Here is a 26,362-nt window from a genome sequence, read left to right on the forward strand (position 1 = left end):
ACTAAATTCACAATTTAGGGTTTATAATATAACATCTCTATCGTACATATATCTCTTTCAATATTACTATTGTTCGAGTCTCAAAACGTAAAGATATTCACTAACATAATGCCTATGGTCCTCTTCCTCATTACTACATTATTGAAATTTATAGTTAAGTCCTTTGACTTCTTTCTCTTTGTCTTTTTTCCTCCAAAAGAATAATTATTTTGCCCTTTTGTTTTATCTATTTATAATATAAATTAAATCCAATAAATTAATAGTTTTCCCAATCTAATTTTTTTACTTTTAGGAAGCAATGTCAAAATTGTTAAGTTGGACCAAATAATTGAATTCAAGAAATTTAAATTAGTTTATAAAATACATCAAGTGGGCATTTCTTAAAAAAAAAAAATTGAAATCAAATATATATATATATATATATTGGTCAACATTATACTTTAAATGAAATTTGATCACATTTAATGACCATATTTCAAGATTTTGACCAGTTCCCCTCCTACCTTTATTATTATTATTTTTTTCATTTTAGTGATTTTAAAATTCTTGAAAATTATTTTAAATTGTTTTTATGATAAAAAAATTATATTTATAAATGTAAAAGTAAATATTAAAATTAATTTTAGGAAATTATCAAAACTAGAACATATTTGGTAAAATATTTATCCTTCGTACAAAAATAATTTTATTTTATTAATTTTTTCTATTTTTAAAAAACCCCTTTATTTTTCAATAATTCACATTTTAAAATGATTTTAGTAATTTTAATTGGATTTTTTAGAAATCATATTTATATTTTTCTTTTTCTAAAAGAGTTAAAATATATTTTCAATAAAATTTCAAATTTAGTATGACAAAGTTTCTTTTCACCTAAATTGATTAAATAATAACAATAATTTTCATATACAGAAATGTGAATATACTTTATAATCACAGCAAAACTATTACAAAAATAAAATTAAGATTTGATAAAAATATAAATACTAAAATTAGAAAATTAAAATACAAAACTAAATCCGAATAAACTTCGAAATATGAAAACTAAAACGATATTTTTTTATCTTTAAGATATTTGTTAAAATTTTTAGAAAATAAATTGTTAACCAAAGAAAACTTTCTCTTGAACATTTTTAGATACAAGCTTGAAACATATTGTTAGAGAATTAAAACTAACCAACCATATTATTACGATACTAAGTTAAGGTATGCATTTCTTCTATTAAGATTGTTTAGGGTTTAAATTTGTATACTTATATATTAAAAATATATGATAGAGAACATAATTAAACAAATAAGATATTTACGCTTCACGACAAAAACTTACTAAATGACGTAAATTCATTGCACACAATTTTATCTTAGAATGTAAATATTTTTTAAATTTTGCCATCTTTTACTTCTTTTTTTCCTTCTAATATATATATATATATATATATATATATATATATATATATATATATTTTTCTTAGAAGAAGATATAAAAATTAGAGATCACTTTTTAAACGTGTATAAAGTTAATACATGATTGTTATTAAATGAAAGATAATTTAATTTTTGACACTAATTTTTATAAAAGAACAAAACAAGTCAAACCAACTTGATATTGTTTTAATATAAACCCTACTAAGTCCAATTATTCAAAAATATCAATAACTTGTTTTTAATAACAAAGTGAAAGTGAATGAGTTTAGTCAATCATTAGTTCACATTCACATCCTAAAAATATTCAATATTAAATAGATTAGTAAACTTCAAAACGTTATTTAATTTTGTATTAGATACTAATTCGACTATAAACTTTAAATCATTAAACTTCTGATTTGCATATAATAGATTATTAAATATTTTTTTTATATATAATCAATACTTAATAATTATAATAATAAAAAAAGAATAAATTTTTTCAAAAGTATAACAAACTCGTAAAATATTTAGATTGTGTAGAACAATTTTGAAAACGGAAAAAGCTCACAATATAAAATACCAAAATTACCTCAGTCAACATACCATGCCCCGAGATGTCCTAGATGAAAGAATTGTTCCTTTAGTTATTGTATCTTGGACCTTAATGGCACCAAGACGATGTTCCGGAATGAAAGAATTCTGCCTTTATTTTATTCGATATTGGACGTATGTTGCCTCAAGATGAAAGACTTCTGTCTTTAGTTATCGATCTCGGACCTTAATTGCGTCGCGATGGTCTGGGGTCAATAAATCTTAAGGGCATATATAAAATTTATGATAAAATGATCGAGCATAACATGCTTTTCATTATTTTAAGTTGTAAGTCACTAAAAGAAAATTAAAAAAAAAAAAAAAAAAAAAAGAAGGAAAGGAAGTTATCAGTACAAGAAAACCTTTATATTTTCCATTGGCAGATGAACAAAACAATTGCAATATTCAAATGAAATGTTATTGGGTATGAGATCTCACTTATAAAGATTTTTAATCAATGAATTAGTAAATGTAATAATAAATCTAATAAAAAAAACATATTTATTTATTTAATTTTGTATTTATTCAAAAAGTTGGTTGAACAGAAGGCTCCAACACAGCTTGTTTTGATTTCTTTGTCTTTCCATATTTGTGCCTTTCAAAATCAATGCCATACCATTCATTTCAATGAATATCTTTATTTTTATTTTTTCTCAATTTTTGTTTCTAAACACATTGGAATTTACTACACAAATAAGTAAAGTCACCATTTTGGTAACTTCTAATCTATTATTATTTTTAAATTTTCATGAATATACCTTAAAAAAAAAATCAAATTACAACTTTTATTTTTTATATTTATAAATCTAAAAAAGAATAAGAGATATTTTTAAATATAACAAAATTTTAGATTCTATCAAAATTTACCAAAAAAACAAAATTTGAAATTAAATTGATTTTTTCAAAAGAAAATGTGAAATTGTGAAGAATCTTTTAAAGGTAAAACTTAAAAACATATTAGATGATTTGAAAGTTTATAGGTTAAATAGACATATTTGTAATAATAAATGTTAAGATTATTTTTCAAAACAATGGTCTAAATCTCGACAAAACTTTACATGAAAGACTGTTTATAGAACAACTTATGACGAAGAACAAGAACAATAATTGACTATTGCTTCATAAAAATGAAGTAAAATAATGGAGACTCTCAACTTGAAAAAGAAAAAAGCAAACTTTTTTGTGAATGAAATGACAAATTTTGTTGGTTTGTGTTAAAGAATGACTATGAAAAAGAAGAAAATTTTGATAGAAAAATATAGCAAATAGTTAAAAACAGTGATGATGTTACTGAAAAAAACAGAGTATTCTTTTTGATTTGGGTTTAATTACAATGCTTAAACTCGTTCGTTAGCCTGTCTTTGCATGTGCGAGCTGAATGAAGATTGGCTCCAGCAAGTCGCCCCCACGTTTTGTAAAACCGCCCCCACTATTATCCACCGAAGGATTTTTCTGGGGTTACCGAGTGGACTTCGGAGATTCCATTTTCGACCTTCAGGACTTGGTCACCGGAGGAAATTTCATCGTTTCAGAGAGAGGTACGAGCTCTGTTCTTCAGTTTCAGCCCATTTACTGATGTGGGGTTGCCACATTTTGTCAATTACAGCATTTGGGTTGTTCTAGTTTTGCTGAAGTTGTACTGCACTTTGTTGATCTGGTAGATTTGAGGTTCTTTTGTTTTCATGGTTTGAGTTCTTCTGGTTTGGATTGACTGGGGGGGTTTTGTTGGGGTTTCTTTGAAGTTTCTTAGTTGTGGGGTATATTGAATCAGTGTTTTTGCTGTACATTCTTTGTTAATTTGGAGTGATTTGGATGAATTTGGTGATACATTGACTGAGAGGTGCTATTTGGGTTGTGATTACCTTGTGAAGTTTATGTGTCAATGATTTTTGAATCGGGAATGGAGGTGTAGTGTTGGATTTTGAGTATTTAAGGGTCTGTGAATTGGATTATGGCTTCACCTTCTCCAAGTATTTCTCCTCCTGAGAATCCATCAGATTCTTCATTTTTTTCACCTCCTTCTCCTTCTCCTCCGGCGGAATCTGCAACCTCTCCCTCATCTCCAACATCCTCTGTGCCTAATCAGACGGGTGAACCTCCTTCATCGCCTTCTGGTTCTTCAGCTCCACCTCCTCAATCACCCCCAGCTGCTCCTGATGCTTCTCCTACATTGTCTCCTCCAGTGACAGCATCACCTACTCCACCAACAACCTCACCTCCTTCTCCCCCTTCAGGTTCCACACCTTCACCCCCACAATCTTCGCCCTCACCACCGCCACCTTCGACACCAACCTCCCCACCACCACCTTCAACATCAACCTCTCCACCATCACCTTCAACAACAACCTCTCCACCACCACCTTCAACAACATCACCATCACCACCTCCCCCCGAGGGATCCACTCCCTCTCCTCCTCCACCTGAAGCTTCACCTTCCCCACCTGATTTGTCGCCTCCGCCGCCAGCAGCAGCAGAAGGTGGTTCTCCACCTCCTCCATCCAATCCTAGTCCTCCATCTTCAACTCCTTCTCCCCCTCCCCCCGATACGATTTCACCTTCTCCACCTCCACCAACTAATGTCCCAACACCACCTTCATCAACAGGAGAACCACCTAAAGTATCTCCCCCATCCCACAAGGTTTCTCCTCCTCCTCCTGATTCTCAATCTCCACCTTCAGATAACTCCCCTCCACCAAGATCCACAGTACCATCACCTCCTCCTTCAGTCCCTTCATCGTCTGCTCCTCCTCCATTTAGTGATCCTGGTTCTCCAACTAATTCTTCTGGTGGAAGTCCTGTTACCCCTCCAATTTCTGTTACACCAGAACGACCAATTCCACCAATCAATGGTACCAATACTACAGCAAATAGCTCAGCCACTGGTAAAGGGGGTTTCAGCACTGGAACATCTGTGGCAGTTGGCAGTGTGGTTGGTGTTCTATTGCTCAGTCTTGTTATCATGGCTATGTGGTTTGTTCAGAAACGGAAGAGAAGAAAGAAGAGTATCCCTTACACCATGGCTTCTCCTTTTTCCTCCCAAAACTCAGGTACTCTATTTGAACACTGAATCATATATGTATTTTCTTTCATAATCATTGATAAAAAGGTTTCTGACATAATGTAGAGGATGTTGAGTGACACAAATGAACTATAGGGCTTAGCTCTGGTGAAGGGAAACTCATATATTGCACTAAAGATAGATCCTTTTTGTACTGTTTTAATTTAAGCCAGTTTTCAATTTCAAGGACAATATTCTTTGTTGCTATAGCTTTAGAAATTTAAGAAGAAAAAGAACTAATGTGGACTCGTGGTTGATTGAGTCATTCGGGATGACATTCTAGATGGCAGTATCAACCTTTAGTCTTGATTTCATGTGATTCTCATTCGGATTTATATATTAATTGAAGTTTTCATTATTTCAATCTTCAGTACAATTAGAGTTCCCGAGGATATAATTTTTGGTAGATAGACTAAAAGCACTTTTACCCCTACCTAGAATTTCAAAGCTATCCACAGCGTGCCCATTAAAAGTAGATTCCATATGATTTCAGATGCTTTATTCAGAAAAGATTAGTTGCAATGTGGGTTTAGCTTCGCATTTACATTTGGGATTTTAATTATTTATTATTTTTAACTTGTTCTGTTGTACTTGGCCTGAGCTACATGGCACCACAACATCAATTAGCTTAGAAACTGTAGCAGGATGTTTTATGTATTATTATTATTTCCCTTTCCATTTATTATTATTTTTTTTGGGATAAGAAGTAATTTCATTGATGAATGAGATATCCAAAGAGAACTATTTCTCTTTCCATTTAGGCTACAAGGAGAGTTAGTTGGTGTGTTCTCATAACGTTATGAATACTGATGAATATTCATGTATTCTCCAGATTCCGTCTTCCTAAGGCCCCATTCTTCAGTTCCTGTATTAGGAAGTCGTACTGATAGTGAGTTCAAGTATTCACCATCAGAAGGAGGTGGAGTAGGTAATTCGAGATCGTTTGCTTATGATGACCTACACCAGGCAACAAATGGGTTCTCATCGAACAATCTTTTGGGGGAAGGTGGTTTTGGTTGTGTGTACAAAGGCACCCTTGCAGATGGAAGAGACGTAGCTGTTAAACAACTTAAAGTGGGTGGTGGACAGGGAGAACGAGAGTTCAGAGCTGAAGTTGAGATTATTAGCCGAGTACACCATCGGCATTTGGTTTCCCTGGTTGGTTACTGTATCTCTGATTATCAAAGATTGCTTGTCTACGATTATGTTCCAAACAATACCCTTCATTACCATCTACACGGTAAGATATACTTTATGAATCCTGATGAAATATATAGAGAACTCTTACCTCTTCTGGCATCATACTTTTTATAAGCATGCAACATCTATGCAAATATTATTTAGCTAATGTAGAAAGTAGGTCTGTTTTAAAATTTCTACTTCGTTACCTCTTTCAATTGTATTGCTCTTGCTAAACATTCCTGAAAAGCCTCCACCTTTTTTTTCCCCTCTTAATGGAAAATGCCATACCCATTTTGGAACTTCTCAATTTTGTTAACATTAACATCTGTGGAAAATTTTAATTTCAGGGGAGAACATGCCAGTTTTGGCTTGGGGTACACGTGTTCGAATTGCTGCTGGCGCAGCTCGTGGAATTGCTTATCTACATGAAGATTGTAAGTTTCTTCTTTCAGACATTGTTACTGAAGAATATTTACCGTGAGTTGGTCCAATAGTTGCAGAATGTAAACATAATGGCTTCCAACTAAATCTATAGGATTAGGTAGTAATCCTTTGAAATTAGTTAAGGTGTGAGTTAAGGTGTGCATAAAGTCGGTTGAAGTTTGAAGACATATTTATTTTAACAAGTGACTTCTATGATGCTCAACTTTGATGGTCCTTCCACTTCTTATACATGCTGCTTCATTAATTATTCATTCTCATCATACATCCATTGTTATGGTGCTTCCGTTTTAAGGAAATCTAGTTAGATATTAGTAATCTTTAGTCTTCTATCCAAGCGTTTAGTTTCTTCTTTGACTTTTCTAAGTATTTTTCAATATCCCTCTCAGTATTATGGTGATTCTTACCAGGTCATCCACGCATTATTCACAGGGATATTAAATCGTCTAACATTCTTCTTGATATCAACTTTGAAGCTCAGGTAATTTGCTAGAATTCTTTTGAACTGCTCTGACAATTGTTGCCACTAAAACTCTAGTTTGGGAAGTATGGTTAGAAAAAATCAAAGGGTTTTCCATGATAAACATCAAGATTAGAAGATTCTTAAGACGGAGGTAAGTTGGGGGCTTTTGATACCACTTGTGTTTGCACTTTTCACATTTTCAGTACAATACACAGATTTACGACAAACAAGAGAAAATAATGTATTCCCCATGCCTTCCCAATTTTTTTCCATATCATCAAAAATTCTGATTGAATGATCTGTCATTTTTCTCTCGAACTGGAAGCACTTTTATTTTGGTGATTGCCATCACTGATTTGATAGAACTTCTTAAGGTACATAGGATCGTGATTGGTGTAGGTGTGATCAGATGTTCTCCCAACTGTGTGCACTTTTAGTTATTTGTTGTTTGCTTCTAAAACTGTGTACTCTACCACCAATAGGTTGCTGATTTTGGGCTTGCTAAATTGGCACTGGATTCACATACTCATGTAACAACTCGTGTGATGGGAACCTTTGGGTATGTCAGTAAGAGTACTTTTGTTTTAGTTTTCTCAAGAGCAGTTGTTATACTATGTACTTTCTCTTTTCATGTTGGCTGTGGTTTAAGTGTGTACGCTTGCTTACTTGATGAAGCATTCAACAGGATTATAAGATCCAATATCCATAAAAATTAAAAAAAAAAAATTAAAAAAGAACCCTTGTCCAAAAAACACTTACAACTAGCCATGAACTTTCGAAGAACAGAGATTGAAGAACTGAATGATATTAATTTCACCACTTATTTAATTTTATGATTCAGTTAATGAAATTAGAACTTTTAGGTTAGATTTGCTTTACTATAGAAGTAGTTTTTTTTAAAAAAGATAATAATAATAAGAAGGAAACATTTCATTTAAAGATTAAACAAAAGAAAAAGAAGAAACAAACATTTCATTGAACCCAAGAAAAGAAGGAGAGGAAGATTGCAACCTGGGATGCAATGGCATTTCTGCATGACATGTATTTGAACCCTAACTATTAGTCTATTTCAATAATACAGCCCTTGCATGGTGCTTCTCTGCTTTTTACTTCAGGAATTGCAAATGGCCTGTTCAGTTCTAATTCACCGATTCAATATGCAATATGCAATATGCAGTTTTTTGTTCCTGTTTCTGCACTAGCTAAATGTAAAAATTACTATCTTCAATCTTCAGATATATGGCTCCAGAGTATGCAACAAGTGGGAAATTGACAGACAAATCTGATGTTTTCTCTTTTGGGGTTGTACTTTTGGAGTTGATTACTGGTCGAAAGCCTGTAGATTCTTCTCAGCCTCTAGGGGATGAGAGCTTAGTTGAATGGGTAAGCCTCTCTATCTCTACTTCTTTCTTGCTATTTAACCAGGTAAGGTATTTTCGAAACTGAAGCCTCCATTTTATGTGTTTTTTTCTTTGCTTCTTGAAAAGAATAAAAAAGAATGAAATAAATGAAAAAGAAATAAAGAATGAAAAAAAAAAGGTGAAACCGGTGACCTTCAGAATGTGAATCGTCAAACTCTTTCAAGACCTTAATTTGTTTTAGTTGTCTTCGTTGAATAGTATTCTGGTGGGGAACTGCAAATAAGCACATAAGACAAACTGACTATATATATATATATTAAAGGGACACAAGACTTTTCATTAAGGGAATGAAAATAGACTAATGCTCAACTTAAAACAATACAAGAAACTTGAACACCAACAAAATGTGAAGGAAAACATAATTATGAAGGTGACATGGAACGTATGGTAGAAACTTACGCCTATCTCGTTGCATTCAGTTTCATGAACATTGAGGACAATCTGATTATAGTCGAAAGGATCACTCGTTCGGAGTGGATCAACAAGAATGATTATATTAGTGATGTTAATGCATTACATAATAATTCTCCATTTTTTGCACCACTGCTGTGCAAGAGGCTTATTGCCTATTCTTCAAATATTTAAGATTAACTTTCCTCATCTTGGCAATTTATTATAGGGTTTCTTCTAGACAGGGCAGAACTAACCCCTACAACTGGTAGCATGAATTTTAAAGAAGGAAACCTCTTTTTCATCTTTTGCAGTTCGAGAACATTTTGCTCGTATTTTATTTTTTCATCTGTTTGCTTTAAAATCCATTTTTACATTATCCTCCATGGAAACTTCAGGCTCGACCATTGCTTGCGCAAGCTATTGAGGACGAGAATTTTGATGAATTGGTGGATCCAAGGCTAGACAACAATTACATAGATAGAGAAATGTTTCGGATGATTGAAGCAGCAGCCGCTTGCGTTCGTCATTCGGCAGTAAAGAGGCCAAGAATGAGTCAGGTTAGTAACTTCATATAATACATTAAATTTCCAACTAAATGAAAAAAGCCTCCCACATAAACATATTCCAACTTAGGGGAAAAAACCTAAGATGAAATGTACTGTTTTGACATCAGGTGGTGAGAGCTCTAGACTCTTTAGACGAAATGTCAGATCTTGCAAATGGGGTGAAACCTGGGCAGAGTGGAGTGTTCGATTCAGCTGAACATTCTGCTCAGATTAGAATGTTTCAAAGAATGGCTTTCGGCAGTCAAGATTACAGTTACGGTTACTCCGATCGAGATCGAAGTCGAAGTTATAGTCAAAGTCAGAGTAGCTGGAGTAGAGAATCCAGAGAACAAAGTCCCTCGGCACCTATGAATCGATCCCGGCAATGGAACATCTGATATTGTTTTTATTTTACATTTCTGGCAGATTTTGGAGCTGGAATCAAGCCCCCTACCATTCAATTTTTTGTAAATCTCTGGTCAATTTTTTCTCATCTCAAATTTTCTTTTGTTCCTGTTCTCCTCTCTGCTAACAAGGTTTTGCAATGATAAAAAGCTGATTGATATTGTATTCTCTACAATTTGGGGCTGAAAATGCCACACCATTTCTTTATACTCTCAAATTTTGAGGAGCAACTACAAATGTATGTACTATTCTTTGAACAATTATTACATTTATTCTCAGTGGTTAATGGTAAGTATATGAATTTTGAAGAATGATTCTTGGCATCTAAGTCTGATTTTAGGGATGTCATATGTCCTTGTTTAGTTAAGTTTATTTTATGACCTAATCTTGTGAGTTTTATTGAATCTCTAATCTTCTTCTTCTTCTTTTTGTGGGGATTTTAATTTGAGGAGCTTCATCATTATATTTATGAAGGTAATAAAAGCTAAACTATAATGAGAAATGAAGCACATTATATTATATTTACGAAGGTATAAATGATTATAAGAGAGGTAGAAATACGAGTATAGTTCTACTATTAACTTCAAAATCAAAATTCATCTCATCTTACCTATTGTAAAGAGAAAGTGTTGTATAAGATAAAGTACATTAAATTGATTATTAGTATATAAAATTATAAAATATAGGATGAAATTTTATGTTTTAGGTTTAGTTTTGAATATTAGTCCCTAAGTTTTAAATATATCGAAATTTTGTGTTTGATTCACTTATACATGTATATTATTTTGGTTCATTTTATTAGATTTGAAAATACCCCTTTTGCATTTTAAATATTTGATATTATTGTCTATAAATTAATTCAAGAATAATAGGTTAACTTTGTTAAAAAATAACAATAATTTTATTTTCCATCCTTAGGTAACTGTGATATAATCAATAATTTCGTTATTTAAAATGTTTTTTTAATCTAAAAAAGATTAAATTAGCTTTTACTAATGTATCATTGTTATTAAAATTATTTTTAAAAAAATTAACATCGTATTTATTTTAAATTGACTGATTAAGAAATGAGCATTTAGAACTACTCCGAGTTAATATTGAAACTTTGCAATGAAACAAAAGTTATATAACATCATAAAATCTAGTTACCGAACTCAAAAATAGTAGGAAAGTATAACATTTTGAAACGTGTTACCGAACTAAAAAATAGTAGGAAAGTATAACATTTTAAAACATGAGAACAAAATGAAAACTTTTTCATTGTTGCAATAGTTTAGGATAAAAACGACGTCGTTTCTTCAGCTAATAGGAAAGAGAATCTATACTCTTTGGTAAACGTTGTTCACTAGTGGAAAGTAAATCGGCATATATTTTCTCTCCATTCTCTCGCCGATAGAAATCTTGTTGTTTCAAGAAGAACAACGACAACAACAATCAGAAGAACGAAGAACTTCAGAAATGGGGGAAGAACAAGATGATTCCCAGAGGCTTAAGAGGGCAGCGGCAGCATCATACGACTACGAGAACGATCCCAGATGGGCTGATTATTGGTCCAACATTTTGATTCCTCCAAACATGGCGTCTCGCCCTGATGTTGTTGATCATTACAAGCGCAAGTTTTACCAGAGATACATCGTGGGTTCTCTCCCTTTTAGTTGTTTTCGATTTGGGTATCCTTGTTTTCTTCAATTTAGGTTCCGTACTCACTAATTCTTTATTGGGGTTGTTTTCTTTCTATTGGATTATTACGCTGTTGTGGGTTTTGGGATTTGAACTTAACTCTTCTTGTTGATTTTGTATTATCTCATTTAGTTCTGGCTAATTTATGCTTGTTAGTGCAATTTCTATTGGGAATTTTCACTTTTTGGATTTTTAGATTTCTTGTGGATTTTGGGTTCTTGGAGTTGAGAGAAGATGTGCAAGTTCAATTACATGGAAATCAGTTAAAACCTTGGACTTTTTTTGTTTAAGCTGCGAAATGGAGCATTTGTTTTAACTGTCTTCTTTTATTGAATTTGTGTTCTTTGATGGTTGCTGAGAGTTCAAGCGTTCTCTTGCATTTGTTTTAAATTTTTAGTTTATGCTTTTTCAAAACAGGATCCTGAACTTGTAGTAGAAGCCATGTCTTCAAGTAGTTCAACTCAGTCATCTAGACCTTCAGCAACATCTTCCGCAGCACCCCCTCCTACTAATGATCGAAGTCGACCACGAAGTTCAGGTAGAAGTTTAGTTATTTTCCTCTTTTAGTGTTAGACATCAAGATCTAAATATTTCTTTGATGTTCATGTTGAACTTACCGGATTGCATTTCTGCAACACATTGCTTGTAATGAAGCAGGATCAACTTCTAGGACTTCAGGTACATCTGCAAGTGGAGATGCTAATCCAACTCCATTGCGCTGGGATCGACAAACAATTCAGTTTTCTGTCAATGCATGGGTAGGCAGTTTATATCATGTTTTGTGTATAGCTACGAAATGTTTGAGGGCTACAGCCTACACAATGTTATTTATGTATTTTGTTTCCTCCCTTAAATTGGAGGTGCTGCTTTTCTGAAAGTTTGTATGAACTTTTAATTAGAAAAAGTTCCATCATTTCTGATAGATGAAATGTAATTCTCATAGGTTTTGTTGATTTATTTTTTTGTACTGCTAGCATACCCTACATGTATCCGAAATGTTTTTTCTTCCTTCTCTTTGTGGAGCTATCCGTTTCATCACTGAAACCGTCCTCTGTTTGTGTATCTTGTAAGATGTATGTCATCTCTTCTACTTTGTAAATTATTATTTGACAGTGGCCCTGATCCTTCTTCAAAATATACTACCGGGAATTCCCTATTAATTGAAGTCCTGTTTGTTTTACCTCGGTTGAGATTTTCAACTGCCCCATTTTTGGGTAAACTGCAAACAAAAGACATTCTACTGTACTTTGTGATGTCCTAGAGAATTAATTTGTTTATGGAAAGCACATTCATGGCAGATTTCTGTCGTCAAATTTTAATGATCATTGTCCATGGGTTTCTTTACCTTCATGGAAACTTGAAACCTCCAAAAAAAATCTTTATTAGAGAAGTTATGAACATTATTTTAAAAGCGAGAAAGTCATACTAAGGGTATTTGCATAAAAAATTATCGGTTGTCTTTGGTATTGGCTTGTGGTTGTGAATAATTCTGTTCTGCTTGTCTTTTTAAATATTTTTTTCAATTTTGGGATCTATCGTGAAAAATGTATTTTCTTTTCTTCTGCAGGTGTTTATTGTGGCTGTCCTGGCAATTTTCCCCCTAATACCCAAAAATCTTTCACATAGGGCATACAGGCTATCTTTTATGGGCACAACTTGTTCTTCTTTATATTCTTTGTACTCGTTGTATGGAGTAAGTCCCCCATACTAACTTAACATCTTCATTTGCAATTCTATGGAAACTCTAGGTTTCTTCCAATCTTAAGTAGAGAAAAGAAAACAGCTCCTTTGTGTTCATCTATTTCTCCGTATTATCTTTCTGTCTTGAATTATTAATTTTTTAATGTTTACAGAAGCCCAGGGCGTGGAATTTGCAAGCACTGCAAGCTTATTTCCAGTCGATAATTGGAACAAAAGATTTCATTTACTTCACCTACTGTATCACCTTTGTGACTTCAAATATTTGTCTTAAATGTAAGCATAGCTTCACTGATCAACTTTTGTTTATCTATTGATCTCCTTGTGATATCATATCAACGTATTTGTCTATTGAAATGTGAGTTTGTTCATATCATTTCATACTCATGCGGTGATTTTTAATCTTTTGCTTTTATGGTTGATGCAGTTGCTTTAATTCCTATCCTATGTCGGTCACTTGAACATGTTGCAAAGTTTCTTAGGCGTAATTTTGCACGTTCATCCTTATACAGGTAGCCGGTTGTCAATTTTTTGATTCAGTTTATTTCCGCACATGCACACACACAGAATCCTTAAGTCTCTACTTACGTTTTAGACTGCATGTGTTTTTTATTTTATACCCTCCATCTTTGCTTTTATGGAAGGGGAGGGTCCCCACAGTTTCTACCTTGTGCCTAGATAAGGATATACTTCTTAGGAGAAAATTAAGCGCTGTACAAACAGAAAGAGAGAATAGATCTGATTAAAGTTCCTTTAATTTCAAAATTGGAAGGTGAATATTATTAACAAGAGCTGCATTATGTGTTATTGAGGGAATTAATGGGTGTCCAAGAATAGATGAATGTATATTGCCTCTTATTTTTCTCGTGTGCTTAAAATCTGCTTGCTCACTTCTTTTATCACTCAAGTTTATAACAATAATATATCAGGTTTTTTTCTCTATGCGGGTATCTTATGCTTCTATGCTTTCTCTAATTTGTTGCAGGAAATATTTGGAAGAGCCTTGCGTATGGGTGGAGTCAAATTCAACTACTCTCAGCATTCTGTCTTCGCAGGCTGAGATTGGACTTGGCTTCATTCTTATCATCTCCTTGCTCTCGTCAGTTTTTAGTTCCTTTTGGCTCTTGCCAACTTCTTCTAATCCATGACAATAACACACGCACACATTTTTAATGGCCATTTCTCTTCAATGATCTCCTTAAACTTGTGTTCTACAGGTGGCAACGCAACTTCTTACATACATTCATGTACTGGCAGGTGCGATCTCGTGTAACCGTAACATAATAACATAATAGTATATGCTTGGGAACGCATACAATATTAGAAAACACAGAAGATCAGTTATCTTAGATGTGTGTGTGTGTTGTGGGTGGGGGGGGGGGGGGGGGGGGGATACAACCATGTTTTTATAATCATTAACTGAAGAGCAGTTCTCTTGGATTTTTAACCAAACAAATGGTATGTTGTTTTTAATATGATCTCATTTTGATGTATAACTCATGAATAGATTGGTGAACATTATTTTGTTTTCATAATCAGAGAAAAGAGTTGGTGACTCACTTTCTTTTTTTTTCTGGACAATTGCAAAACAGTTGCTAAAGCTTATGTATCATGCTCCTGTCACTTCTGGGTATCACCGTAGCGCGTGGACCAATATTGGGAGGGTTGTTTCGCCGCTTATCTACCGTTATGCCCCGTTCCTCAATACTCCACTTTCGATGGCACAAAGATGGTGGTTCAGATAGAATAGATGAAGAAGATGCAACTCTGATGTATGAAAATTTTTTAGACTAATCCAGTAGTGACTCTTTCCTTCCACTTTTTCAAGCTAAAAATTGGTGTCAAAATGTCTTGAAAAGCATTCCTATAACATGGAATGGATGACATTCTCACTTAGGTCTGTGGATCAAGTTTGGGTTCCAAATGCAACTTCTTATAAATTTACGATTGACATACATTAGGAGATTGTTATGTTTGGAATGTGGATTTTCTATCCTGCCTGAGGTTTCTCATTGTGATGGAAGGAAGGTTATTTCTTTCATTTTGTAGACTTCATGTCAAACTACTTAATAATTATTGAGATTCTAAAATTAGATCTTTGGATCACAATTAAAATGAGGCATATATCTCCAGTAATTGCACTATTTTGAGTTTGTGAGATAAAATTTTACTTGTTTTTCTTTTTCATATTTATTTTTATTTATATATCAGAGCGAATAATCATGAGCTTTGTCCAAAATTTTCTATTAGTATTGTATTGAAAAAAATTTGCATACACAAAAATGAAACTTTTAAAATAGTCGGGATAATTTAAGATGTTAATTGTATCATTTATCATTTCTTTTTCCAATTCTTCTCTTGTATTTTTTTTATTTGTCTAGTTTGGTTTGGTCATTTTTATTTGTAAATATTGTTCATTCAGATGATATGTTTTAGGTCTAACATTATCTTTTTTGACAAGCACATTAATGGTGCATGACATCATAATTTTCACTCATTATCAATAACCAATATCATGGAAGTGAACTTAGCTTAACGCTACATAATTTTTGAACCACCCACTTCATAATGGTTGTATTTGATAAAATTCGTTATCATTGTTAAAGTTAAACTCATAATTGAACATATCTTATCATCGAGTATTTATTTTTTGATGACATAATAGACTCAATTTTAAAAGTTAAAATAGATTTGTCCTTTTTTTTTTAAATGGAAAGAATTTTGTCTAACTTGCTTACATTATCATTAGCTAAAAGTCACAAAATTATATATAATATTCTTTTTCCTTCCCCCTCTTCTTTCTGAATTTTTGTCCTTCATTTGCACCGACCATTCTCTATTTTCCATTGGCCATCTTAACATTGCAAAGGAGTCCTGACCATCAAAATATCGCAGGGATGTTGGGAGATTGAGGTTGCGGATCGTCCGACAAGAGAGCGAGAGTGCACATATTGAAGAGCAACATACTCAGATTGGAGAGCGAGAGAGAACAATGAGCATGAGTGAGTGAGAGAGGAGAGCGCGGGAGATCAGAGAGAATAAGAAAGTTGAGAAAGTGTGGAGAGCAAGAGGCTAATGTAAACGAACGAGATTTTGTTTTTGTAATTTCAAATGAATACGATATAAGCAAAAGGTAAAAAAATTTGATGCAGTAAATTGGCAAAGAGAAGTCGTACTTCAAGGGAGTATTTGTTGAATTGAGAATCAGAATAAACTTATCTCTTCTACGGTTATCATAATGTATATACACGTGGAATGATATCCACTTTCTTCCTCATGCTCGAAGAAATGTTTGATTAGGTTATAGTCAATTCATCTTGGATCAAAGTTACCTCGATTTAAAAAATATTGGATGAAAGTTACCTCAATTTAAAAAATATTGGTTTTGGTGGCAATGCTTCAAATCATGAAGAATACATTATACGTAAATAAACTAAAATCACATTTTGAAAATATAAAAATATACTTAAGAAGTGGTAAAAAAAAATTAATAACTATTATTTACGTTAACAAGATGCATATTTCTTTTCTATGATTCGATTGTAATAATTCAAAATCTTGTACATTTGTTTTGGATCAAGTACATTTTTCGATTTTAAAGGATCGGAGGGAAATCCAATACGTTATTTGATTGACATATATATACTAAATACAAGACTAATAATTTATTGATTGAGTCAACTTATAATATAACTTCATGAACCAATAAACAAAATAAGCATGATGGCAAAAGCACATAACTAAACTTATATTAAATAGGTTCAAAGGACTCTTTTGTTTTTATACTTTGAAATTTGGTCCATGTGGTTGTTGTAATTTCAAATATCTTATTTTATTTTTTTAATTATACTAAATTTTAAAATTGTCTGAAAATTTATTATAAATAATAAAACTAATAAAAATATTTACAAATTGTAACAAAATTTTAAATTTTATCGATGTTTATAAATACATTGATAAACATAATTAGAGTTTATTTGTGACAATCGATATTTATCTTTTATAGAATATAAAATTTTATTATATTATATATCGATTTATTTTGCTATATTTAAAAATGTTATTGGTCTATTTTTTAAAAGGGAAGTTTTTCAAAATTAGTTAAATAATTATAATAAAGATCATTTAACAAAATACAATATCTAATTCCAAACTTTATACGGAAAATCTAACGAATAATGGAAAAGTGAAAAAAAAAAAGAAGACTAAATTCAAAGTTTATTAAAATACAAAGATCAAAATCATATTAGAACCCTAAAAATATAAATAAAAAAGGGAAAAAAAAAGAAGAAAAAAGAAAAAGAATCTGAATCGTACGGCAAGCACTCATCAATCTACTGCGCCGCCCGGATCATCAATTGACCTCACTCGCTCTTCGTCGTTGCTCTGTCTCATCTTTTCCCAATTCCGGCTACGACAGATCTCTCCGGCACCGGACTTTCCCTTCTTCCTCTTCCTTTTTCTTTCACAATACAGGCTTTCAATTTTTACTGACGGTACCTTCTTCACAACCCTAAATTTCTCTTTTTTTTTTCTACCCCTCGTACAATATATGTTTCTTCTCATTCCTTATTTGGTCTATTACAACGTTGGCTCAACTTAACTAGAATGTATTCGAATTAGGAATATTTCAAGCGTTTTTCCAATGCCCCATCTGACAATTGAGTCTGAATTTGCTTTTTTTAATACATAGTTTGATTTATCTTTCGAAATTTTAGAATTTGAGGAGTTGCTTGGTGCTTTAAAACGATTTCTTGCTCACTTTAGTAACTGGGTTTGCCTCAAATTGGATGCTTGAGTTTTTTTCCCCTATTTAAATGTCATGCTGTAAACAGGTGTATGTGCATTGTTTTTTATAGAAGTTCAAACGTTTGCTGCCAAGTTTTCAGTTTCCATTATTATCATCTGCATCCAATTGTACCATTTTTCAGTGATTTGATGTTGTTGATATAATACTTTGAAGCTTGAGTAATAATTTGTGATAAAGAAAGTTGGAAAAAAGTACTGACAACAGGTAATTAAAGGAGGAGTTCAAATCCCCACCCCACATTTTGTGGACTAAAGGAATAATTAACTTCAACTTGATATTACTGTTTTTAGTTTTAACATGACTTGGATATGTATTTTCTTCACTTTCAGAATTTTTAGACACCAGCTTCTTGGACTAGTTTATAACCCTACAACGTTATCTAATGAATACACCAGTTGATGGATAATATCCAAAGTTGGGGGGATCTTGGGGAATTTTGAAACTTGGTTTTTAAGACGTGAGGTTGTTTTGAAAGTTTCGGATTCTGAAAGCGCTATAAGTCAGATAGATATTTTTTGGATTCTTTATAGTTTTATTTTCTTGTAAAATTAATGTTTATGTAAGTTAATTAAGTTCCTAGTCTACTTTTACCTGAAGTGTTCTTAGTGTCGTTATGGCATTAACATGTACCATTGCCACTTTTTATTGATAGGTGGTTTCTAGCTGGTATGCTGTTTATTCCTGCATATCAAGTTTACAGTTAGTGAGTGGACATTTTGCTATATAATTGTCCATTGTACCTACCTTCATTTTATGGGGACCGAGGATTTCATTGCATTGCCAGCTTCCGGAGATTCTGGAAATGAAACGGAGAGTAATGAATCTCTTACTTTTAATGAAACAAGAGAAGCTTATTCTCAATCAAGTGTTTTGAAGTGCAAGGATGATGATGCAAGCATAGAGAAGGCTGAGCTTGTAGATGATGTACAGTTGGAAGATATGCATTGCGTACCCCAATCTGACCTTGTTGATGAAACACAGCGTTCTGATTCAGATATGGAAATTGAGGATCTGAATAACCTTCCAGATTTTAGTAAGACTAGAAGTAGAAGTGAGAATAGTGAAATACTGAGCAAAGCTGAGGACCTGCCAGTCAACTCTGCAGATGGGAATATACTACCAAGCAATGAGCCCTTGCAGCAGAATGAGCTTCATACAAGATATGAAGATGTTTGTCATGTTGAAAGCCAAAATTTTCAGAAGGACTTGGTCGATAATTCATCCTTCTCGAAAACTGGTGGTCAATTGACTGTAATGAACGGAGTTTCAATTGATTTCAATGAATTAAACTCTGGAGCTCCCATGGAGAACGGTTCAGCCACATCCCATCATCATGGAGGCCCCAGTAAGATTCAGAAGAGTGATGGTAGTTGGAGTTCTCCCCTCCTTTCATGATTTACTTTCAAAAAAGTTAATATATAGGCTTTCAAATATTTTTTAAAAGGCATATCCTCTTTTAATTGTGATAAGTTAAGACTTCTTTCTCTACAGTAAACAAGGTTCTAATTGTGATACTAAACATTATTTTTCTATGTATCCAGGAATATCAGGTGTAAAAAGACCAAGGATGGCCATGGAAGCTATGGATGAGCAACAACCTTCAGTGCACATCGTGTATACTTCTTTAACAAGGTTGGTTATGCAACGTTTTCTGAAATAATGAGCCTTTTTGTTCAATTCAGTAAAAATAATAGTTTGTTATAATTGAGAAACTTGTATTGTTGCCAAAAGCGTAAGATTTGTTGATATTGATTGCACTAGGGTTTTTAAGGGATTAGAGTTGCTACCAGTTGTACTGGATACTGGATAGAGAGCCATCATCATTTGAATTTGATACAACCAAATGATAATCATTAGTGAGCTGAAGAATTTTCTGAAATCAATTTGCCATTGAAGTCGATATCAATTTTAAAATGCCAACTGTAGTACCACATTATTCTCTTATTTGGCTTCCCCTTACAAATGTTTCTTCCTTTCCTTCAAAATGCCCAATTGTAAGACCACTTATTGTTTTAATTTTTTAAATTTATTTATCCTGTTGGAAGGGTGATTCTCTTGTTAAAAATATTCAAATACAATGTTGGTTGAACAACTTATAGAGACCTATGTTCAACAACAGATTTTGTAAGTTCCTAACTAGATTCAGTTTCTGATTTTCAGAGATAGTAAACAAAAGCTTGATGAATTATTAAAGCAATGGTCTGAGTGGCACGCTCAGCAAGGTTCTTTATCACGTGTAAGCCTCATTTGTTAGTGCTGCTTACTTTGCTGTTATATTCTCTGATTTATTGTTCAAGACTATGTTTTATACAATCTTGTGGAATTTAGAATTAACTCTTTTTTTATCTGATTTTGTTGAATTGTCAAACTGAGATGTACCCATCTGTATGCAAGTGTTTTTTGCTGTTAATGTTTGTTCCTGCCTCAAGTTTCTCAAAATGAGGTTATTTTATTATCTGACTGTGGATGATGAAACAAGCACACCACCAATGGTTGGCCAGTGGTCAAAGGGCTAACCTGTAGCCTGTTGGTTGATGTGGTGGTTATCCTCTAATTATTCCTATAGAATAATGAATTTCCTTTGTGGTGTGCCTATGAACCTGAATTATGTGTAAGGGTTTGTCTACACCAGTTCATATGAAGATCTATGAGGTGGTAGTGAGCATAATACTTGAGGCTGGGCATCCACAATTCTATTAAAACTTAGGATTATCTTTTCTGGCTATCCTCATCCAAGTAATTAAAGTAAAACTCTTTGAAGTTCATGTAATACGGATTGTGCATATTACGTTTTTCTAAGGATTACAAGATGTAGCTGAGTCAAGGAAGGGAGGCAAAGGACTGGTTTCTATGCCTGGATGCTTGTAAAATGAATTATCATGTTAATTTGAGCGAAAGGGATACTATGAGAGTTTTGATCGTGGACAACAGATTCTTGATTGAGTATCTTATCAAAAAAAAATTTTTTTTGATCAAGTATGATGTGTGAAGACCTATGTATACTGTTTGGACAATCAACTGATTGAACTTGCCTTTTTCTCTGTTCAGGATGATAAAGACACTGAAAACCTAGAATCTGGAGAGGAGACCTTCTTCCCTGCTCTCTGTGTTGGCACAAAGAAGACTTCGGCAGTGGTGACTTTCCTGTCTTTTTGTCCATGTACATTTATACTTGAGATTGTTAGCCTATGTTTATTTCAAATTGAGTGGCTTTTCAATTTTTGGGTTTAGTTAACCGCAGTTGTTGTTGGTGTTGGATCATTGTTTCATATTTGTTTACCTACCTTCTACTTATATCTTTTGTGGTAAACCTTAGGTTAGGAGGAAAAGTTACAATTTGGCCTTCCATTTTTCGTTCTTTTTATCCACCCAGTTTGTGGGAAAAAAATAAAGTAGAAGTGGAGCTCTACAGTAGAAACTTTCTTGGTTTGTTTTTGCACAACCACACACCATCATGTTTGAAAATTTGGTTTGCTGGTATAACTACACATGAGGACGTTTTGATTGATATGAGAACAAGTTGATAAACTTTTTTTTTGTTTACCTTATTACCCCTTATTCAGTTTGATGCTGGAGGCAAAAACTGAACATATTTTCCCTTTATGGTTCTTTCTATGTATGCTATTTTTTGTTATCAAATTTGTGAGATCTTTATTAGTTTTTTTCCCTCTCTTGTTTTCTTAGCTACTTTCTTTATTTTCCTTCTTAATTATTGTTTAACTGCAGACTTTCTGGATGGACAACCAAAAAAGTGAACAGCAGCAAACTTTTGTCCCCATAGATGATAATTCTGTGCCACTTTATGATCGGGGGTTCACTTTGGGACTCACTTCAGCCAATGATTCGAGTAATGTGGAAGGGTAAGTACTCTTTATTGACCACTGTTGGATGAATTATTTTAGTAGGTTATCCTTCCTAGTTTTGAACTGTTACATGTAAATTAGTATAAATAGTTGTAAATTTTCATTTAAAGTTGAGAAGATGCCCGGGGACTCGACAATTTTTAAACGATATTACTCTTTCCATCACTAATTGGTTCGAGATGGAAAGTGGAAACTCATGTGCATGATTTATCTAATATGCTATCAAAACCCATGAAGCCTAAACGAATATTTGGTTCAAAGAAAAAGAATTAGTATCCAACCCAAGAATGGCGAACCAAATAGGTCATCTTGAGGGGGACATGTTGAAGATCTCTCATTGAAAAGATGGAAGATCTCAGTATTTTTAAAAGATACTAAATTACCAATTGGTTTTGACATGAAACTTCATCTTTATCCAATATTAAATAATATCAGATTTGGGTCCTTCACGATCCTTCTATTGCTTTCTTCCAAAATATCTTGAACCCAAGGACTCTGTTTTTCTTGTAGTTTTAATCTGTTCAAAGTGTTCAGCTAAGTTGTCCTTGAGAGTAATCATGGTTCAATTAAGTTCTTCCCTTTCTTATTTACAAGTTATAAAAAGGTTATGTTATTAAGTGTGGTTGAATATCAAACACAACATCAGGAAGCTACTGCAATCTGTATTAAGATGGTTTTCTCAGCCTCTATTGGTGGCCAAAATTCTTGAGCAATTGGCAACCTAAGAAAAAGAACTGTTCAATTGGTGCAACCTTATATCAACTTTCTTAGAACACTCAAAGTAAATCTTTATCCAAATTCAGAATTTTCCCAAGGTCTCCACAACTACATGTGATGCTATTTGGACAAAGAAACTAGTTGAAAGCAAAATACATCAAAACGATACGCTGAAAAGTATTTAAGAAACTGCCCCATATTTCACAATGTAATTTTTCCCATTAATAGGATGGTTTCTGACCATTTAAAGGGAATGGATTCTCTCTTTGGTCTTTCTTCACTGTTCACCTCTCATCCTCTCCTTTTCCCTCTAGTCTGTAATAAGGCCTTGTTGTCTTACATATTTCTCGTTAGTTTAACAATTTTTTTAAAAGAAAAAACAGTTGAATTTTTAATTTGGAAAACCATACTTTTCATTAAGCAAGTGAAAGAATATACAAGTGGCAAGTGCACAATGGCTTTTTCTGTATCGTTAGTGGCTTGGTCTCTCTTGGTTTGCTGTCTTTCACTACTATGGCACCTTTTTGATACTTCATTTTGAATTTTTGATCCTCTCCCTAGTGTTGACATTCTCAAATACAAACCCAAGGATCAAAAGAAGAAATTCATTTTTAGCGACTTTTCTCTTCTATAACCTTTGAGTCCTAGCTGGAGTAGCGCAGTATCCAAGTGTCGGTGTGAAAATGGTTCAGGAGTAAATCTGCCAGTCCCTTGCAGCTTCGAATCCTATGGTCCACATACTGATTAAGGTCAATCTCATCTAAGCAGCCTATTGATTGAGATCCATCTATTATCGATTTCTTTATGCCTAATCATAATATGGCTTCTACTGATGGTTTTATTTAAGAGCAATACCCTCAAACGATAGCTTAGAGTGCCATTAGTAGATATGTTATTTTAGAATTCTCTTCATTTTTGTTTGTAGTCTGGCAATCTGGTAATCTGGTTACGCAGCATGAAGTTTGAGGGACTAGAAAATCCTCCCCACATGCTTGCAGAAAATTTATGGCTGATTTACAATACTTATCTTTTTGAGTGAGTCAGAGGCTAATTAATACTTTAAATTTCAATTGATGATTCGAGCTAGCAGGGGCCAAGCAAATCTAAAGAAAGAGGCAGGTTTATGTTAAAAATGAAATCCAGTCCTCGATTTCCTTGTTTTTGATGGCAATGGAAATGAAAGGATTCTTCCTAATTGCTCTTATCTTTTTATTTTGGCAAATAACGTAAAGATTAATACAGGGCACATACTTGGTTTTGCTAGTTTTTGTGCCTTTCCGTTGGTGCTTTGAACAAGTTATTATTATTTTAATTCTTAATTTTCCTTGTAAACATTCCAGAGGTCAGAAGATAATTGATGATGCTAGCCGTTGTTTCAATTGTGGTTCTTACAACCATTCCTTAAAAGATTGTCGAAAGCCTCGAGACAATGCTGCCGTTAATAATGCTCGCAATAAGTATAAAAAACAGCATAATTCTGCCTCCCGCAATTCAACTCGATATTATCAAAATTCACGTGGAGGGAAGTATGATGATTTGAGACCAGGAACTCTTGATGCAGAAACACGGCAACTGTTAGGTCTCAAGGTATTATAGTTATCTTGTTCTTAAGAACGAATTTCATTCATGGCTTGTGAATAATAAAGAAAATAAAAATTTAAAACTGAACGTTCATTACAATAAGTAACTTCAACTTCAAATTGATTGAATTTGATTGCATTCCGTCTTCCCAGGGCATATCCGAGATAGCTTGCATTTTACTTGTTAGAGAATGATCCTATAGAAGAAGGGGGAACGTGCATAACCATTTGGGGGAACGTGCATAACCATTTGAACTGGCAATTTAATATAATTTGGAAGTCGTCAAATGATGTAGATTTAGACTTCTCTGAGTTTCTATTCTCTTTTGCCTTGCTGATAGTTTGTGCTTTTGAATCTTAGGAGTTCCCTCCTGATTATGGATAACTGAATGTGGGGGCTTATATTATCTCTTGGTCTGCTTGGCTGTTGATTGTCATCTGCCACAAATTAAATAGATTCCGACAAAAGTTTGGAAATCAATGGAGATTGGCCTAGGATTTGAAAATCAAATGCGTAGTTCTGTTCTTATTTTACAAATAGGAAATTTTTGTTTACTTACAAGTTAACTTCATGAGAACTCATTTGTAGCTAGAGTTTTGATAATCTTTTCTCCATCCAGGAGCTTGATCCACCCCCTTGGCTTAACAGAATGCGAGAGTTGGGATACCCGCCGGGATATTTAGGTAATTACGTTGCGCTATTTGTGGTTGCGCTGCTTTCTCTCGACTCATATTGTCATTTTAACCGTTTTTTCTGTGCATGCTTTGGATATAGTTTTTCAATTTTTTTATGCTAAACAGATAGGCCTACTAGAAAAATTTTCCTTTAAAACCATTATAAAATAACAAAAAAAGGAAAGAAAGAAATTCACTATTATCTGAAGTGTTTTGTTCACTACTTAATAGCAATAAAAAACGTGTTTATCATCCTTTCAGATCCGGAAGATGAGGATCAGCCATCAGGGATTACAATATATGCTGATGAGAAGACTGATGAACAGGAAGATGGGGAAATTACTGAGGCAGAGTATCGTAAACCACAAAAGAAAATGAGTGTTGAATTTCCTGGCATAAATGCTCCCATCCCAGAAAATGCAGATGAAAGACTTTGGGCTCCTGAACCTTCAAGTTCAGGTCTCCCTAGAAATCGGTCGAACCAGCGCTTGAACCATTACCCAGAATATGATACGAGGGGAAATGATCACCATCAACAACGATGGTCCCGGGACTACAGAGATGATAGACCTCCTGGTGTTGACTCGATAAAAAGTCCTCCCTCGTTCACTCCAAGGTATGGTGGTCATGATTTTAGTTATGACTCTCAAACGCCAAGAGGTAGTTTTTCAACTTCAAGGAGTCCTAATTTGGGGAGGCCCCACTCAGATAGAGGTAGAAGAAGCCCTCATCGTGATGATGATTACTCAAGATATAGCTCCTCTTACAGTTCTTCCCTTTTTTCACCACCAAGAAGACGCTGATATTTGGAGATTTAACAGGCCCTTTGTAGAAACAAAAACATTGTGAAGTGATATTCATTCCAAAGCTGGTGAAGAATTACTATTAACCTTGCAGATGACAGATGATTCAGGGCCAGGGATAGAAAGCCTCTGTATAAAAGAATCATAGTTTGGTGAATCTGAATTATTAGTTGATGAATTTTCATCTTCTGTTGTATATTATGAGCTACTCACTTGACAAGTTCTAGAGCTAAGAGATCAGTGAATATTTTGATTCTTAAGTTGAGTCAAAGAAGGGAAGTCACCCTATCATTATTAAAGAATTTGATCAACTGTCTGAACAATACATCAGATCGGCACAAAATGTTGTTTGTCATCTGATCAGGAATATGATTTTAGGTCAAGTGCACTGTTTGTTTCACTGAAAGCAAGACGTTAGTCCGAAGAACTACTTGTAGTATCATTTATCTTATTTTGTCATTTCCATGTGATCTCCAATTGTCTCAGAGAGTTCTACCTACCATTTTGACATCTACACTTCTGGAGATTTTCATCAATGACAGGAATCAACATCCACACTTCTGAAGTTTTTCTTCACTAAAGCATCTATTTTAATCTCTTTTGATCTTAAAATTTCGCCTCAACTTTTAAAAA

At 33.5% G+C, this 26,362-nt stretch overlaps 3 protein-coding genes across 5 annotated transcripts; all 3 read left to right on the top strand.

Moving 5' to 3' along the window:
* Nucleotides 1–3,257: 3,257 nt before the first annotated feature.
* Nucleotides 3,258–10,214, top strand: LOC103498566 (proline-rich receptor-like protein kinase PERK8). Its single transcript, XM_008461204.3, has 8 exons — nucleotides 3,258–5,042; nucleotides 5,886–6,293; nucleotides 6,583–6,669; nucleotides 7,087–7,157; nucleotides 7,622–7,698; nucleotides 8,375–8,522; nucleotides 9,349–9,510; nucleotides 9,627–10,214. Exons 1-8 carry the CDS (start codon nucleotides 3,947–3,949, stop codon nucleotides 9,894–9,896), a joined length of 2,319 nt encoding a protein of 772 aa, XP_008459426.1. The 5' UTR covers nucleotides 3,258–3,946; the 3' UTR covers nucleotides 9,897–10,214.
* Nucleotides 10,215–11,237: 1,023 nt separating this feature from the next.
* Nucleotides 11,238–15,396, top strand: LOC103498565 (uncharacterized). Of its 2 annotated transcripts, none has more exons than XM_008461203.3 (9): nucleotides 11,238–11,538; nucleotides 12,001–12,121; nucleotides 12,241–12,341; nucleotides 13,151–13,276; nucleotides 13,437–13,557; nucleotides 13,709–13,793; nucleotides 14,267–14,380; nucleotides 14,499–14,538; nucleotides 14,874–15,396. In XM_008461203.3, exons 1-9 carry the CDS (start codon nucleotides 11,362–11,364, stop codon nucleotides 15,024–15,026), a joined length of 1,038 nt encoding a protein of 345 aa, XP_008459425.1. In that variant the 5' UTR covers nucleotides 11,238–11,361; the 3' UTR covers nucleotides 15,027–15,396. The 2 variants fall into 2 exon arrangements, with proteins under 2 accessions (XP_008459425.1, XP_008459424.1); XM_008461202.3 differs by having other exon boundaries at nucleotides 11,241–11,538; nucleotides 12,238–12,341.
* Nucleotides 15,397–17,565: 2,169 nt separating this feature from the next.
* On the top strand, nucleotides 17,566–26,199 carry LOC103498564 (uncharacterized). Of its 2 annotated transcripts, none has more exons than XM_008461200.3 (9): nucleotides 17,566–17,777; nucleotides 18,744–19,457; nucleotides 19,633–19,723; nucleotides 20,252–20,327; nucleotides 21,140–21,226; nucleotides 21,818–21,951; nucleotides 24,012–24,258; nucleotides 24,872–24,935; nucleotides 25,188–26,199. In XM_008461200.3, exons 2-9 carry the CDS (start codon nucleotides 18,845–18,847, stop codon nucleotides 25,727–25,729), a joined length of 1,854 nt encoding a protein of 617 aa, XP_008459422.1. In that variant the 5' UTR covers nucleotides 17,566–17,777; nucleotides 18,744–18,844; the 3' UTR covers nucleotides 25,730–26,199. The 2 variants fall into 2 exon arrangements, with proteins under 2 accessions (XP_008459422.1, XP_008459423.1); XM_008461201.3 differs by having other exon boundaries at nucleotides 17,570–17,777; nucleotides 18,744–19,436.
* Nucleotides 26,200–26,362: the final 163 nt, after the last annotated feature.

This window comes from Cucumis melo, chromosome 9 (assembly GCF_025177605.1).
Source record: "Cucumis melo cultivar AY chromosome 9, USDA_Cmelo_AY_1.0, whole genome shotgun sequence".
NCBI lineage: Eukaryota > Viridiplantae > Streptophyta > Magnoliopsida > Cucurbitales > Cucurbitaceae > Cucumis > Cucumis melo.